This window comes from Hevea brasiliensis, chromosome 17 (assembly GCF_030052815.1).
Source record: "Hevea brasiliensis isolate MT/VB/25A 57/8 chromosome 17, ASM3005281v1, whole genome shotgun sequence".
Taxonomy (NCBI): Eukaryota; Viridiplantae; Streptophyta; class Magnoliopsida; order Malpighiales; family Euphorbiaceae; genus Hevea; species Hevea brasiliensis.
In genome coordinates, this window is record NC_079509.1 from 14011745 (window position 1) to 14029199 (window position 17455).

General features: G+C 30.1%; 1 protein-coding gene across 1 annotated transcript; it reads right to left on the minus strand.

Moving 5' to 3' along the window:
- Nucleotides 1-727: 727 nt before the first annotated feature.
- On the minus strand, nucleotides 728-1894 carry LOC110633592 (LOB domain-containing protein 42-like). Its single transcript, XM_021782258.2, has 2 exons — nucleotides 1595-1894; nucleotides 728-1488 (listed from the first exon to the last, which is right to left on the minus strand). The coding sequence occupies exons 1-2, from the start codon at nucleotides 1782-1784 to the stop codon at nucleotides 950-952; spliced, it is 729 nt and encodes a 242-aa protein (XP_021637950.2). The 5' UTR covers nucleotides 1785-1894; the 3' UTR covers nucleotides 728-949.
- Nucleotides 1895-17455: the final 15561 nt, after the last annotated feature.

The following is a 17455-nucleotide window of genomic DNA, read 5'->3' on the forward strand; positions in this document are numbered from 1 at the left end:
CATTAAATTACTTTTTATTTATTTTCTTATTAAATTTCGATTGAAAATCGAGTTTATTAAATCTCAATCGAGTTTACAAAATCTTTTAATTAATAGACTCCCACCAATCTAGATTGGCGAGCTTAATTTGTTAATTAATTCCTTTTATTCATTTAAATATTATTCAAACTCAAATTAGTAAACTTAAAAATTTTTCTCAAGAAAATTACTTCTAATGAAACGGCAGCCAAACACGCAGACACACATTTCTGAAAGCAAAAGTAGTAGTGCTGCGACGTCCACATGGAGGAATAGAGCCAATACGTGCAATGGAGCCTTGGAAACTCACAAACCCCAATAATCCATGCATGAACAGCAGCTGTCTTCAATCTTATTCTACGTGTAGTCACCTCACTGCCGTCTCAAAACCCTTATTCTTGCAAGAAAACAATCGAACAGTTAACCATTCATCATAGCCATCGCCCTGAATCAAAGGATAAAGTTACCCAAAACCAAAAGTATTTGATTATTTTTTGTTCATTGTAATTACGTTTCTTCTAAGCTAATCGTACCATCAATTCCCGCCTCCCCTTTTGTCGAATGTCGATCAAGAAATGGAACAGAATCCGGTCTTGAAATTAATGTTATTCTTTTTCTTGATTTCTGGTATATATATATATATATATATATATATATATATATATATATATATATATATATATATATTCATTCGCATCACAGGGGTAAATCACTTAATAGTGATCATGTCTTTATTTTCTTTTGCAGTATTAGTATAACCAAAAGCCCAACCATTTAAACTTACATAGCACTAGCAAATGAAAAGTTGCTCTTCATTTTCTTATGTGTTTACCTAGCTAGAAAAGAAGACCAAAATTACTTGAGCTATGCCGATGGGGAAGAAGACCATGTAATGAGATACGTACACCTGCATTAATTAGAAGCCGCAACTCTACTTCACAGGAACGGGACCAAGAGCGAGGTCCAAATCAACCTCATCCCCATCATCGCTTAGGCTACTGAATTGCAAAGCCCCGTTGGGTTCGCTATGGTTTACATCCTCCTCTGTCTCAACGGAGAACATGCTCTCATCATCTCTGCTGATATCCCCATTTGCCAGCTGACTCAGCCACGGCTCACGAAGCGGTTCGAAACTCAACTCTCCATGTTTAATCCTGAGCATTGACTCAGGAGGGGAAATGGGGCTGGAAACAGGACGTTTGAACCGGGCCCGGTTCTTAACCTTGTTGAGTTCATGAGAGTTAGGGTCCTTGGACACGTGGCGGATGTCATAGGTTTTGAGAGGATCAATCAAGTGTGATGGTGGTGCGTCAGGAGCAGATGGCGTTTGCATGATCGGTGTGCCTCTGAGGACTGCATCGACAGCTGCTTGGCAGTGAGCCCAATTCCCAGACCAAAGCAAGCCCACCGACCCATATACTGGATTCACTATCCGCCCACAAGCCTCATATAACAGTGAACTAAATACAGCTGCATGCAACATTAAAGATCAAAAAATAAAACACAAGAAAAAGCTCATTGATTATTCCTGATATACACTAAAAAATAGAATTGGTGTGGGTGCTAATTTATTTACCAGGGCGGAGGTGTGGGGGACCGGCTTCGATGAGGTTGATGAGGCCTGCACGGCCATAGAACTTGGCCAAGAAGAGAGTGGCATTGGCTTGAGAGTCAGAAGATTTGATCCATTGGAGGCAAGGTCTGATGGCGCAGTCATCGCTGCAACCTTTGCGTAGGACCCTGCAGCCATTGCAGCTCATCCTCATGGTTGATTTTTTGACGGAGGAGGAGAGGGATGGGGGAGAGGGGTATATAAAGAGGAGTATGGAGGGTGAGTGCAGTGGTTTCCAAAGGAGTGGTGTGATGGTAGTGAGAAAATGCAGAAAATCAGGGGTTTTGTTCCCAACTTTTTATCTTGGTTAGGTAGAAGTTGGAGTGTGCTCTCTTTGGAAAAGCCACTGATTCTCTTGTCTTTACTTTGGATACTACTTGCCCTACATGCACCGCTTTATTACAAACCAGCCATAATCTCCCTTTCTTTTTTTCCCCATTTTTTACAACTCCAATAATCAATCTTGTAGAATTTTATTTATCTAAAATAACTAAAGGAAGGGATTATATTTTTTATTTCAGAATTTATGTATTTGCAGCATCTCATCTGCCTATTATTCTCGTACATAATCTGAAATGATAAAAGGTTAATTAATTTGAAAATTTTATATTTAATAATAAATCTCATTACATATTTTATATTTTAAAACATAATTAATGAGTCTAATAAAAAAAAATTCCTATTAAGAAATGCTGATCGAACTTAACTTTGAGAGCCACTCTTGCCATAGTCAAAATGGCTGTGGCGACAGCTAACAAATGCTGCAAATATACATAACGAAATTAGCCCCTTCGATTTATGCAGTTATTTATTAATTCCCAAGGTCCTTTTTGTCATCCGTTGATCTTTACATATTTATTTATCAGCTCTTCTCTGTTTCAATCTCTAGCTTATTTTTATCAAATTGAAAACAATAAGTTTAACTTTTGATTAGTCGTCTTGAATAAACAAAAATAAAGGAAAAATCATAGAGTTGATAATTGTCTTAGAGACTGGGCAAGAATTGTGCTCATAACGGATATCAAAAGCTTCTTCTGCAAATAAGGTTGTCACATGATTTATACATGTTCATCTCTCCATATTCCAATATGCTGATTGATATAATATGAAGTGTCTCGCTACAACTGGTCGGATGACTCCTTGACTTAATCAGTCATTCTATGAATACTTGACATAAGGAATTGACTATTACCATTCGAAATGGCCCTTAACCCACGAGAACAATCTTTATTGAACTTATTAATAACTACATCAGGATAACATGTGCATCAAGATTGCAGTCTTGTCCCAAACGAGACCAATCACTTGCCTAACTCATGTCTCAAGTCGCATACTCCCGATTATCTTACAACTTTTAATCACTGTCATTTTAGACATGTCAAAGACATGATTATCTTACAAAATAATATATTCTGACTTTAGACAGAAAAGTAGCTAAATAGAACAATCCCACTTGGCTTAAGTTTCCACATGTTTATTTATAATTGAATTTTTTATTATATATATATATGGGCATTTACTATCCCAATTAAAACATTATTCGAATCCTTAACTCTAAATTCCTGATCTCGTCTTTTGCCTCTTTTGTTTCTCTGATTTGTCCTACCTTGAGCTAAAACCATCAAAGTGCTAAGTGGGTCTTCTAACTAGGGCGGAGCAGAATTTGGTTCAAATTAAAAAATAAAATCGAATCGAGTTAATTTGGTTCAATCGGTTCGTTTTACATTATAAAAATTTCAATTATTTTGGTTTGGTTCTGTTTTTAAGAGAAAAAATCTGTTAAACTGAACTGAACCGAATAGTAATTTATATATTCAAATCGAACCAAATCAAACCGAATCTATTTTTGAATTGATTTATTTTTATGAAAAATTTATAAATTATATTTAATTATATATATACATATTAATTGTTTAATTTTATTAATTAATGATTATTAAGTTCAAACAAAAGTCAAAATTAAATCAAATAACTTGAAAATCAAGTCTAAATTAAAAAATCAATGAAAAATTAAAACTGATTGATTTAAATCAAATCGAATCGAAATAGGGTGATTCTGTTCGATTCAATTTTTCACCCATTTCAGTTCAATTCGATTTCTAAAATTTAAAATTTAATTTTTATAATTTAATTCGATTCGATTCGGTTCGAACCAAATACTCAACACTACCTCTAACCCATAACTGTTTTACAAGTAAGCAGTCATAGGCTATCTCCAAACACACCAAAAGCACCCAGAAGTCGTAACCTATCTCAAACTTCATCAAAAGTGCTCATAAGTGATTACAATTATGCCCCAAAACATCCATATTCTTTTGCATTCTTAAACAGCACCTTAAACACGTATCCTTCGTCCAAGTACCCAGAATTGAAAGTTATCACCGGTCTTGACTTTGGGTTTAAGGGACTTTCTTCCCTAGTGGCTTTTGGTTTGATTTGATAGTTAGATTAATTATTAATTATATATCAATAAATATATATTTTATATTAATAAATTTATTTTAATATTATTGAAATCGTTTTTTCGACAAGGAAAAAAATCGTTTGATTTTGGGTATAAAAAAAATAAATAAATATTTTTATAATGAAATTCACTTATTAGACAGATGTCTGGCCCATTAATAATAAAAGACAAGAATAAAACAAAAGGGAGAATGATCCTTAATTGAAGAGGCATAGGTGTAAGGGGGGCATTAACATAATCGTAGGTGAAGAAGAAGGCCAAATAGGAAGGAGACAGCAGATGAAAGGTGGGAGTGAAATACGTTCATTGGAACGAGGCACGTGGAACGCAAGACTTCAGACCAAAACCGGATCGCCACGTCTCATCGTCAAATTTAAAACGACTCTCAATCAGATCAATTACAATGCTCACCCGTGCTCTGTATATGTTCAAACTCCCGGTTTACGGGAGTCCGTACATGTTTTTTTTTTACCTTTTATTTTTTTAATTTTCAGAAGGGAAAAAATAAAAAATGAAACCGCCTTAAAAATCTAATAAAAAAAGGGTGGTTTTGGAATGGGACTGTGGGCGGCCTATGGAAAACGCCTGTGGTTTTAGGCCTTTCTATGTTTGTGTGAAGTGTGCAGTTGTGTCTCTGATTTTTTGAAAATCATATGCTCTTTATTCTTGGATTCTATGGCCTCCTATTATTACAAAATTTTGTCATTTTCAGTTGCTTCTCATCAGTCCTTAATAATTATGTAATAGGATTAGAAAATTTTATAAACTATAGTAACCATGCATGAATCGCAAATTAATGTAAATTCCTTTAATTTGTTAATTTAAACATATATTTCTATGAAATTATTTATTGGTAGATAATTTAATGAAAATTTTTATTTTTTAATATTTAGTTTATAGATATTTTCAAATTATTGTACTTATATTCTTTTTAGTTCATTCGCTAATTTTACATAAAATATAATATAAATGGGCATACAATCAAATTTCACCAATGGGAATGTCTGATTCTTATCAAAAAGGAGTTAAAGGTTTTGTTCACTAATTTTCTTGAGGTGATGGGATGACATCAACAAACTTGGAAATGGATGATTCATCCTTTGCCAATTATTACCAAGCATTAAAATCGCGAGCAAATGGATAAAATTCCAATTTATTTGATACTTGCGTGCAATTTTTAAATTTACATTGAAGTTTAAATATAAATAATTATCCCCCACATGGTGTAGGTGAAATAATTTACTAAAAATTGCAATATCGTGGATTACCATGCATGCATCTCAGAAAAACATTATTTGAAAAGGTCATTTGATTACTATTGTTATTGTTAAATATAGAAAAACCTTACAGAAACATTATGGATTGGATGCTAATAATTATCCATATATGACCTTTACGTCACACAAAGCTAGCTAGTGCAGCTGCTGTGAAGCACTACGACCCTCCTATTTTAGGAAAAAATATGTATAGGCATTATTTATACCTTTTCATATAAATAATATTGAAAATAAATAAATAAGCGGCAAATAGTATTGTCAATTATAAAAGCAGGTGATATATATTGTAGCCAGGTAGAGGCATAGGTATGGAAATTTGTATCATTAATCCCCTGCAAGTTGGAGTGACAATGGAGGACAAAAAAATGAGAGTGAATTGCGGTGTGCTTCCTTGACTAACGAGTCGATTTGAAGAATGAATAATATATACAAGACACCCAGTACGATTGATGCTTCTCTCTGGTCTTTTCTTTTCGCTTTTCTGGTTTTCTTTTAAATTTGTTATGATCAGTACATAAATTTAAAACACACGTATAAATTGCATAATCACACAATATAAAAAGAGAAGAAGAATAATACAGAATTTAATGTAGTTCAACTATAAGGTCTACATCCACGGATAAGACAAGAGAAAAAAAGTTCTACTATAATGAAAATAATAAGATATAATCACTCAGAACTCTCAAACTCTAATACTAACGTGTTTTCTGAAATCTCACAACTCTCAAACCCTCTGCAACCACCACAAATCTCACTTTTTATCTCAATCGGGTAGCAGCGCGAAACTTTTGAATTGAATCACAATTCGGATCTATAAAAAACATATACAAATTTCACGCCACAAAAATAATAAAATTAAATAATTAATTAGTGTTGGTTTTATTAATATGTTACTAACATTTCATGCACGTGTGCCAGTACGAGGATCTATGGGCACATGCAATATTAATTCATTTAATTAATGAAATATTGTTAATTAAATCATCACTTGTTCATAAGCTTTGGGAAGCTTAAGTAGGACAGTAATTGTCAACCTTTGAATTGTTTTAATAATGAAAAGATTGGAAGTGAAGGCATTTCTTGATTTTCACGTGACATGCAACACAAAGATGATATTGGAAATTGTAATGCGAGAGTGGACATGGTGGGTGGTGAAGCTCCTCTCTCGTCTATTGCGTATCTGCATATAAAATGGAGCTTATGAGGCAATGGGCAATTCAAAGGTAAGGGAAATTAAAAGAAAGACGAGTGGCGTGTAGTGTATAGAGTCAAATATAGGCAACTGGCTGCCAGATGCTTCTCTTCCCTCTCTATCAGTCTGTGGCTGATGGGGGGCATATATGACTATTACTTAGGGTGTTTACAGTTTTCGAAGTATCAAATTAAATTGAAGAATTGTATTGATTCTATTTTATTGTTTTGAATCTATTTTTATTTTTTATATGAAATTAAAATTATAGTATATATCATAATTATAATATTATCTTTCAATTCTTTATCTTTTTTAATAATTTTATTTATAAATATATCAAATTTTTTTATAATTTTTAATTATAAGTATTTTATGTAATATTTTTAATCTTTAATTTCAAATTAAAATTATATTAAAATTTTAATTTAATATTTTAATTTTTAAACAGACTCCCCTACTATTGGCTTTTGAAAATTGCCCTCCACTTAAACTTGGGCCCAGTTTAAATCAAGTGCACAATTCAAAAACAGCGACCCATAAAAAGCAGACACATGTGACTGATTGGGCCATCATCCAGGGAGCTCTTCTTATTGGGCCATGTAGTGTTTTATATTACATCCGCACAAGCCTCTTAAATTTTCAGCTTTCCACTTTCTCAGAAAGTTACTTTTAGGATGACAGAATTTCCATTTTATTCCAAAACTCAGAAAATTAAAAAATAAAAACAAAAAGCATAAATTTAATGTTTCTTTTATCCTTCATAGACTCACAGATTTTATTTTATTTTTTTTTTAAATAAAATTTGACTAAGCTGGAACCACAGATTTTTTAATAAACCAAAAAATTAATTTACGTACATCAAAATTGAACGTACTTTTACATATATATTTAGTGCATCAATTTTAAAATACTTATTAATAAAACTAACCTGCCTCTCTTACAAGGGACCCTGGGCTAACAATGTCTTATAGATGAATTGATTACGACATTTTGAAAGAATATGCACTGCATATATCTTCTCTCCAGGTTTTTTTTTTTTTTTTTTTTTTTAATGAAATCTTCTCTTCAGGTTTGATGTTACTGGATCTGGATGTTGAAAGTTCTCCAAAGTTTTTTCTTTGACAAGTTTTTTTAAGCTGTGTTGTCTATTGTTTTGGTTTTTTCCAATTAATAATGCAAGTTTTTAGATTTATGTGTTTTTGGGTTAGTGTTGCGGTTCATTAAAATTTTTTTGTTAATATAAACCTGTAAAATAAAAAATATATGAGTCAAAGTTTTAGTCAAAATCATTCGACGCTCTAATTAGAGCTGATATGAGAGAATAATATATTATAATGATTAAGAAAAAAGAATATATCTCTGTAGATAATTTAATCTTTTTATATATAATATAAACAATAATTAGTTATTATAAGTTAACTATGTAATTATATAGATATTATTAGCTAGTATAATTATAGGATTATATTTCTATTTATAATATATAATTATAGGCATTGTTATATTTGGCAATTCTATCTTTAATTAAAATTTTTTTCTTTTATTGAGTGGATATTACGGTGATTGAACCGACTAATCAAATCTCATAACTCAATCATTAAATATGATTAGATTTGTGAATTATTCGAAAACTCTACTTACTGGTTCAAAAATATATATATGGAGAGTTATATCACATAGGTCGATTAACTTATTTTTATTAAATTTTTACCTAGTTTTTTTATTAATAAAATTGTTTTAGTTTATAAAAACAATTACACAAAATGAAAATAAAAATAGTGAAATATATAAATGACTCATTATGAAATTGTATGATGGCGATTTTAATTAATTTTAATTTTTTTTATTCAATACAGATACAATAAATCAGTTATAACTGAAAAGTTACGAATCAGGAGGTAATTTCACCATAACAATAAATAATTTTAAAATAAATAAATAAATAACTCAAATTCAAGACTTCCCACTCCTTACGCCTTTTAAAGCGTAGAAAGATCAACAGGCTAATCCTGTGCCTAAAACTAAAATTTAGTTGCACGGTGGAAGAAAATAATAAATGGAATGGGTTAATGAGCAAATGCATTACAGCACATTTTTGCACATGATGTGTTAATAATTGAAAAGAATCATGCCAAATCGCACAGTTAGGGCTTTTGAGTTGGCCCATCAATTATTTTTGTTTGACAAGACGAGTTAAGGCTTCTGGCTGGCCCATCTGAAACAACACTGGCACCCAATTTGTAACTTACACTCAATGTATAGTGGCGAGATGTCGACATTGCTTCCTTCCTCTAACATTGCTTCTTCCTCTAACTTCATGGACAAAATAATCTCCTCTATTAATAGAATTTTGCTATATTTATCTTTTTGGAAAAGGGTAAATTTCATCCAATTTTGCAATTTTTAGTCAGAATTAGACAGCGCAACAATTAAATTGAATCCCTTATTTTATAATACTTAAACATGATATGAAATCTTTATTCAATTGATGGATTAAAATTAAAAATACATAGTTGGAGGTGATATTTGTGTACAGAGCAGAGCATATGTGGTGGCGAGGCAACAAGCGCATTAATGAGCTAAATTGTATACTTGTGTCGATGAAGAAGGGAAAGAAGAAAAGGAAAGATTTAAAGAGAGTCAATTTGATTCCGAATCCAAATTACAAGCTGACAAAAAGCAAAACTACAAAAATCACTAGCAGCTTTTTTTAAACTTCTTCCGCCGCATAATACGTGGCGCTTTCTCACATTGGTTTCTCTGCTCTTCTCACCCTTTCTCAATCTCTCCCAAAAGTTTACCAGAATACGAGACGCTTTCTGGTTTTCCTACTCAAAATACAAGACCATGCTTATAATAAAGATTCTTATTCATCACATTAATTAGATTAAAAAAATTAAAAAAATAAAGCTCATTGTTTTGTTCTTTAATTTGCGCTGAAGCTTATGTTTTAATCTTTTATTTACAGGTTTTATGTACCTATTGGAGTTCTAGCTTTTTCACAGTCTGCAATTGATAATAACTTGTCTTTACGTATCTTTTCCATAAAGGGACAAAAAGTTAACTGGAAGTAGCAAAAACATAATAAATATGCATGTCCAGTTTCTAAATTATACGATTCTACGAAACACTATCTCCTCTACTATTATTCAACTACTTCTACGTACCCTTTTTTCTTTTCCCTCTTTTAATTTAAGAATGTTAGTCTAAATTATTTACCTAGTTTTGATTTAGGGATTAACTTAATATAATATACAAAAGCTTCCTAATTTGCGATTTCTCTACCATTTTTAACCCTATCGAATGTCTTTTACTAAATTATTTTACTATCCTCAGCTTGATTCTAACTTTAGATCAACTGTTGTGTTGGTAGGAGTCAACGACTGGCACACCCACTGATTTGACGGATTAGATGTTTGTTTTTTTTTTTTTTTATCAAAGTTAATGCATGTGATAGACTAATACATAATGTATAATGGATTCTGATTAGATTTGGAAGCACAAGCTAGATATCAGCATGAGCATTATGTGATGTGAGCCATCAATAATATATTTACTGCAATTAAAAAAAATAATATTTACTAGAAAGATGAGGAACATTATTAAAAGGAAAAAGAAAAAAAAACTTGACTAACGAAGCAAAAACCCAAATCCTGCAAGAAATTACCAAAACCTGGAAACAGTTAACTCATCAGTACTTAAAGCCATGACTCACTGTGCTAAAAAACTGCTTCTATAAACACTGTTACAGACAAGCTATGTACTGTGCATTGAAGAAAAAGAATAATTGAAAGAGCTAAAAACAGAATCTTTTTATATAATTGAAGTGATATAGAGATGAATCCCTGTAATTACATTAATTGCTTCCATCCTTCTTCTTCTTCTTCTTCTTCTTCTTTCTCCTCTGAACAGTACTAAACAGAAAAGAGAAACTAAAAAGGATCCAAAAAGGTGTACGTACGTAGAGGGATTCAAGAAAATATAAAGTTTCCACTGTAAATCACTATAAAACAAAATTCTCAGCTTCTATATACACATCATATAATCGTTCATTTCATGTTCCTTCCTCCATTAGAAAAAAAAAAAAAAAGAAGAATAAAGATGCCAAAATACCCCCCTTTTTCCCTTTAAAATTACTAAAACCAGCCAGAATACCAGCTCGAAAATTATGGGAAAAACGTGGGTATTTTGGATAAGATTAAAGGAAAAAATAAAGGGAAATCGAGTAATTATACTAGTTGTGGAGAGGATCTGGGCAACTGGGCACTCTTCTTTTGTTCTCTTCAAATCCTTTCTTACTCGTGTTGAAACTGGAAGTCCTTCCATTGAAGAACTTATGAAATAGGTGTTCTTTGCTGGCCTTATTATCAGTAGTACTGATATTTTTCGGTTTTAGATTTGGAGGAATGCCATTGTCTGGAAATATCCGAATAGCTCCTGCCTTGCACTCACTGCACATCCAAATCTGCAACACAAAGATGAGGAACACCACCAGTACTGCCAGAGAAGAAGAGTATATGATTGATCTCCTGGAGCTGGCAAACGACATATTGCTTGTTAAGCCACATAAAAGAAAACGAAAAGAACTGCTATCAAAACACCACTCTCTCTCTCTCTCTCTCTCTCTCTCTCTCTATATATATATATATATATATATGTTTGTATAAATCTTGAAATTATGAAAAATCTCCTTCGATAGAGTCTTTTTCTCTCAAGAAAATAGAGCTTGCTGGTTTGGGTTCTTGGTTGTTCAAGTACACAGCAATCACTCTCTATCTCTTTCTCTTTCTTTCTGTGAGGTTTAGGTATGGGTGAAGAAGAGGCGGCTAATTTGGGCAAATGAAGGAGAGTGATAGATGAATGGAGCCACAGAGCCACGGGCACAGTGGGCCACGTGATGAGGAAAATGGCAGAGGAGGTTATTAATTTTGTTTATAATGCAATTGAGCAAATTACCTAACAGACATATTTTATTAGTAATTATTTTGTAAGTGTTAGAGCTCCTTATATTACTCCCATTGACGACTTACTTCTTTTATAATCAGTATTCAGTAATCACCATTGCCTTTGAATTTCTCCATGTCGGTAATTTATTACTTTCTCTTTTCTATTTCATTCCCACGCGCCCCCTTAATTTGATCAAAATATTATGTTTTTTTTTTATCTAGCATAAAAAAAATTCATTGATTTTATATATATAGCATGTGGGTATCCCTAAGAGGATCATCAACTTTCTGATAGTCATAAAGTTTAACACCAACTTTTAGAGATAATGCCTAAAGAAAAAGGTTTGCATTCTATAAAATGATGTCATGATTGAAAGTGCTAAAAATTAGCTTGATATGGTAACTGTTGCAGTGGAAAAAGAAAACAATGTTGGGAGAAATTTTAATTCATGGCACGCGCTAAGCATTAAGTGTGTTTTAAAAAATTAGAATTACTATTGCCACGACTTTGCTAAATTAAGTTTTAAAAAAAATAATTTAAAAAAAAAAAAAGACGCGGAAGGGAAACATGGGATGTGAATGGGATTCGGCCGAGGCTGGCCGGGAATCTCGCGGCGGTGTTGGAGTCATCGGTTGTGTTTGACGTATGTAACAAGGAAATCATGTCTCAACGAGTGTGGTCCGTACGATCTTCATTTTGGATACTATAAAATTTGATACCTCTTCTGAATCCCCTGTTTTTATTTATTTTTTTTTAAATAGAATATCTTTGATTTATTAAAAAAAAATCGATTTTTTGAATATAAAAGTACAACCTAGGATTAATTTTGCTTTCATTCAAATCAAAGCCTAGCTACATGTTCAAGGGATGCTTTGACCTTAAAAAATTATTATTTTTGGTTGCTTTTTTAACACACATGCCATAGATTTCAATTCAAAGAATTTATTGACATTGATTATCAGTATTTAGTTTGATTAAAATGGTTTGGATGAAAAAAATTAATAAGTTTTAATTTTTTGTATTGAAGTGATTTTTAAAATTATGAGATTTTGAATTCATATGATGATAATAATAATAATAATAATAATTTCAATGAAAAGAAGTGATTACTTATTTTTATTAAATTATGACACTGTTCAATCTAATATTATGATAAGTAATTTTTTTATGAAAAAGTTTATATGTAAGATTTTTTTTTTTACAATAATATAATAAATCGGTCAGGCCTATGAATGAATGGAGTACGTAATTAAATTGTTAGTGCCTAATCAATAGCTATCTACCGTAAGATGGTTGAGTACAAATTCACACGTGAATGAGTACTTGTAGAATCACATGGTATTGCAATTTAGTGGTGATGGTGGTTTAAGAGAATTAAGAAAATACATACACAAAAAAAATCAATTATTAAATCCTAATTAATATATTGATTTAGTCAGGGAGACTCTTGATCACGTGCTAAACTTGTTACTCCTTACATGCTTGAAATTAATTAAAGGATAATTTATAATTTAATTTTGACTTAAAAAATTATAGTTTAATCTATTTATTTTTAATAAAAAATAAATTAATTTTCAAAAAAATAAATTTTTCATAATAAAATAATATTTTTTTTTATTAAAATTCACCGCGTACGCTTAATTAAATTTACATAATCTTTCATATACTTGTAAAGTTTCAAACATAGGTAAATGATTTAAGTGAGAAAAATCTTAAAGAAGATTTTTCATGGTTTCCACCATCAAATAGTAAGTGTGTGAAACTGAAAACGATCCATTCGGTTTTCAATTGAATTGAATCAAAGAAATTTTAAAAACAAAAAAAATAATAATAATATAACAAATTGTATTAAACCAAAAGAAAGAGAAATTCGAAGGTAGAGAAGCCGGCAGGCAAGGAGGGTAAGGCGACAAGCTATTAGAAAGAAAAATCAGTAAGGACTCTGTCTTTGCACTTCGGCTCTGAGGGTTGGCCAGAGATGGCAACGGATTGAATATTTGTGGGTATTTTATTTGATTGAATATATAATATCATATGATTTAGTAGCATATATTTGAGTTTAAGATGGATTCGAGTTTAAGAAATAATATTCATGGTAGATTTAAATTTTGTGTACTAAATTTTTTTATAATAATATTTATAAATTTATATATATAATATTTTAAATAAATAGAAATTTAAATATTTATAGTAGTATTAAAATTTTTAAAATATAAATTGTTAATAAGAAATATTTTTTTTATAAATTATTAATTAAAATATATAAAATTAAATGAATTATAATATTTTTTAAGTAATAATAATTAGATTTGAGATGAATTTAAGTAAATAAAAATAAATTTTAATTGGGTTTCAACAAGTTGAATATTGAAAATATTAATCAAGTTTAAATGAGATGATTTCACACGTGAAAGAACTATAGTGAAAGGTAAGTAACTCCAAATATTGCAATACAACGTATTATAGATTTTTCACTATATTTTATTTTTTTTTAAATCAAATGGAATCAAATTATTAAATAAATTGAGACAATTTGATTCGAAATTGTGGTTCAATAATTGATTGATTGTGCTTCTTCTATGCTAATAAGTAGGGCTGTGCACGATTTTTAGAGAAATCAAATCGAATTGAACTGAAGAACCGTACCAAGCTGACAGGAATTATATCGAACCGACACCGAATCGAATTTATATATATGTTTTTCTATTTTTTTTAGATGTATTATATATTTTCAATATAATTATATATACTTATACATGTATATATAATTATGAATTAAATAGAACTTAATATTACATTTTATTTTTATATATTTTCTTAATAATTTTAGTTATAAATACATTAAATTACCTTATCATTATTAATTATAAATATATATATATATATATTAATTTTTAATTATTTTTATATCTTATAATTAAATATTATATGATTAATAAATAGTTAAAATATATATTATATTATATAATATATTTAATCATAAGTTATATATACACTTTATGATTAAAGATTATATAATTTAGGTATAGTTAAAATATATATTATATGATATATTATATGTTAATAATTTAATTCAAAATTTAAATGTTAATTTAAATATAATTTTTTAAGAAAATAATTATATAAAATTATTTTAAGAATATATAATCAAATTAGAATTGTACCAAATCAAAGTAGAATTAAAAATTATATCAAATTAAAATTAAAATAATAAAAAATTAAATTAAAATTATATCAAATTTTAAAATTTTAATTTAATTTTAATTTTTAAGTAAATCTCGATCTGAACTAAAACCGAATATTCTTACTCGTCCAATGAAACTATCTCTTCAGCTTTGCAATTAGTTTTCCCATAATGGGGTTGCTTATGCATAATTTTTCTTCTCCCCGAATATACAGACAACTAAGGAAATGTCATTTCCGTGCAATAAATCGACAAGACTAAGGAAAGATCAGTGAATCTCTAAGTTGGTACGGCAAACAAGCAATCATGGATATCTGGGGTACAAAGAGATGAGATCCCGATTTCCACTATAGTAAATTCTAAAACAAAAGAGGGGTAGTATGGGAATTAAAATTGTTGTCATCAGAGGTTGAACTTTGAACTCTGGTGCTTAACAATTTCGTCTTCTTTGAGCATTAAAAAAAGTGGGTTTTGTTTTGGCCTGTCACTGAAAAAGAAGAAAAAAAAAAAAAAAGCAAAGAAAATTTGGACGAACCCCAAATCTCAGATAGGTAATGCGGAAAAAAGAAAGAAAGAAAGAAAAAGGCTAATATGATCTTTTGCAGGCAATAAAGTTGAGAAATTTAAGCTTATAATTGGACTTTGTACTCCTCTGGGTGTCCTTTACCATTCTATTCTGCCCTTTTATATATCTACTTGAAAGAACTTAAATCCTCTGTTCCTGTCCTTTTACTACATTTGCCATTTTCTTCTTGGCCTTACTGGATCCATTTTGGCCTTTTCCCTCTTGCCCTTTTCCTCTCCCAATCTTTTTAATGAGCAAATTAAAAATTGTATGGTCAATAATGTGATACTCCTGCACAAAGACATCACCCCTTTTGCAATGTAATATTTACACATTTCAGTCCATTATAATTCGCTGCCTCATCCCATCATTACGATAGCCCTACGTCTGAAAATGACACCACCAGCTCTACAAATTTTATCATCATCTCAATTCCTTGCAAATCAGCAAGTCTCCTAACCCACTGAAGCTCTTCGTAGTATTGTAATTTTTTTATTATTAGAGGTCGAAATTTAAAAGGATTAATTAGATAATTGATTTTTAAAATTTTTCCCTAGAGAATCGATGATCAACCTCAATGGAGAGGGAGAGGTGGGATCTAGAGGTTAGCAATAGCGTGCTACATTAACACTATATTTGGGAAAATTGTAAGGGGAAAGGAAAATAAAAGTGGAAAAGTAAGGAATAAAAATAAAAATTATTTTCTTTCTCCTGTTTGCATTGAGAGAAAAAAATATTAGAGAAAAAATTATTTTATAAATAATAAAATTATAATTTTACTCCTAAATTAAAAAAAAAAATTATTTAATATAAAATCATATTTATACTTTTAAATATTTTCCTCGTACTTTTCTCTTATTTTCAAGAAAAATAAAAAAAAAATATTTTTATTCTCCTTTTAATATTTTTTCTCCTTCTTTATTTTTTATTCAATTTAAATAAAATAATAAAAAATAAACTTATTTTCCCTTTAAATTTTCCTTCCCCTCCTACTTTCCTCGCTTCCCAAACATGTGTAAAGGTTTGATGTTTTGGCAAGTTGATATTTGGTAGAAGAATTTTTTACGATACGGCAATGAAGAAGAGACCCCACCCCCGACATTGCTTTTGATTCATGGCACTCTATGGAAACAAGATCGGTCGTGGCCATTCTTGTGGTCTTCTCATGGATGTTGTCTGTGCAGGAGCACGTGAAGGATCATCTGAAAATCCTGTTGTTTTCTGATACTATATCTATATTTCCTTTTTTTTTTTTTTTTTTTTTTCTTACTTCCAACTTGAATCTCATTTCCTTGTATGCGTTTCTCTATTTTTTTATAGGCTACAGAAAATATATAATTATTTATAATTATTTTATATGTTTTTTAAAATAATTATTACATTTATTTATGTATAATTAAATTATTATTACATATCAAATATTAAAACGAAATAATCACTTCATTATATAAATTTTCATATAGGATAGCGAGGCATAATGTTTCCAACATTCAAATATGAGATATTATCATCTCAGAGTCTCAGTATTAACTATTTAGTTAACACCTCATTCACTTGTGTGCTTCTTGATGATTTGGAAATATTCCCCAATTAATATTTATTATTAATTTCTTAATGTAATAAAAATAAAAGAATACAATTACAAAAAACTTAATTTTAATTTTATATAAAACAAATTTATTAATTTTTAAATCAAATATTTTTATATTGAGATTCATATATTTATTATTTTAATAATATGTATATTTTAATATTAATTTTATAAAAATTTTGATATAAATATTTAATTTAATAATTATTAAACTCTTGTCTTGAATACACTCAAGATAAAAAAAGGAAAGTGCTTTGATGAGGAATATCAGAATGCTGTTTCTGCCTGTTATTTTTCCAGAAAATGGTACTCCTCTTGACAGCCTGGTCTTGAAATTTCTTGCCGTTTATGGGGGAAATAAAACAATTTTCTTCAAAAAGAGGTAACCCAACTTAGTAGGTCCAATGAACAAGCCTGTGCTTTTTTGCAAAGAGAAAAGAACAATGGGCCCAACTCCTACCTCTACCTCTGCCCCTATGATATGCTAGACTCGCACTCTAAAATTGTGTGCCGCGCAGCTGAGGTTTGACTCGTTACTCAGAATTGGATTAGTTGGGTTGTCAATACCTCAAGTGCCAACAATTTGCACCCATAACTAGTTTCTT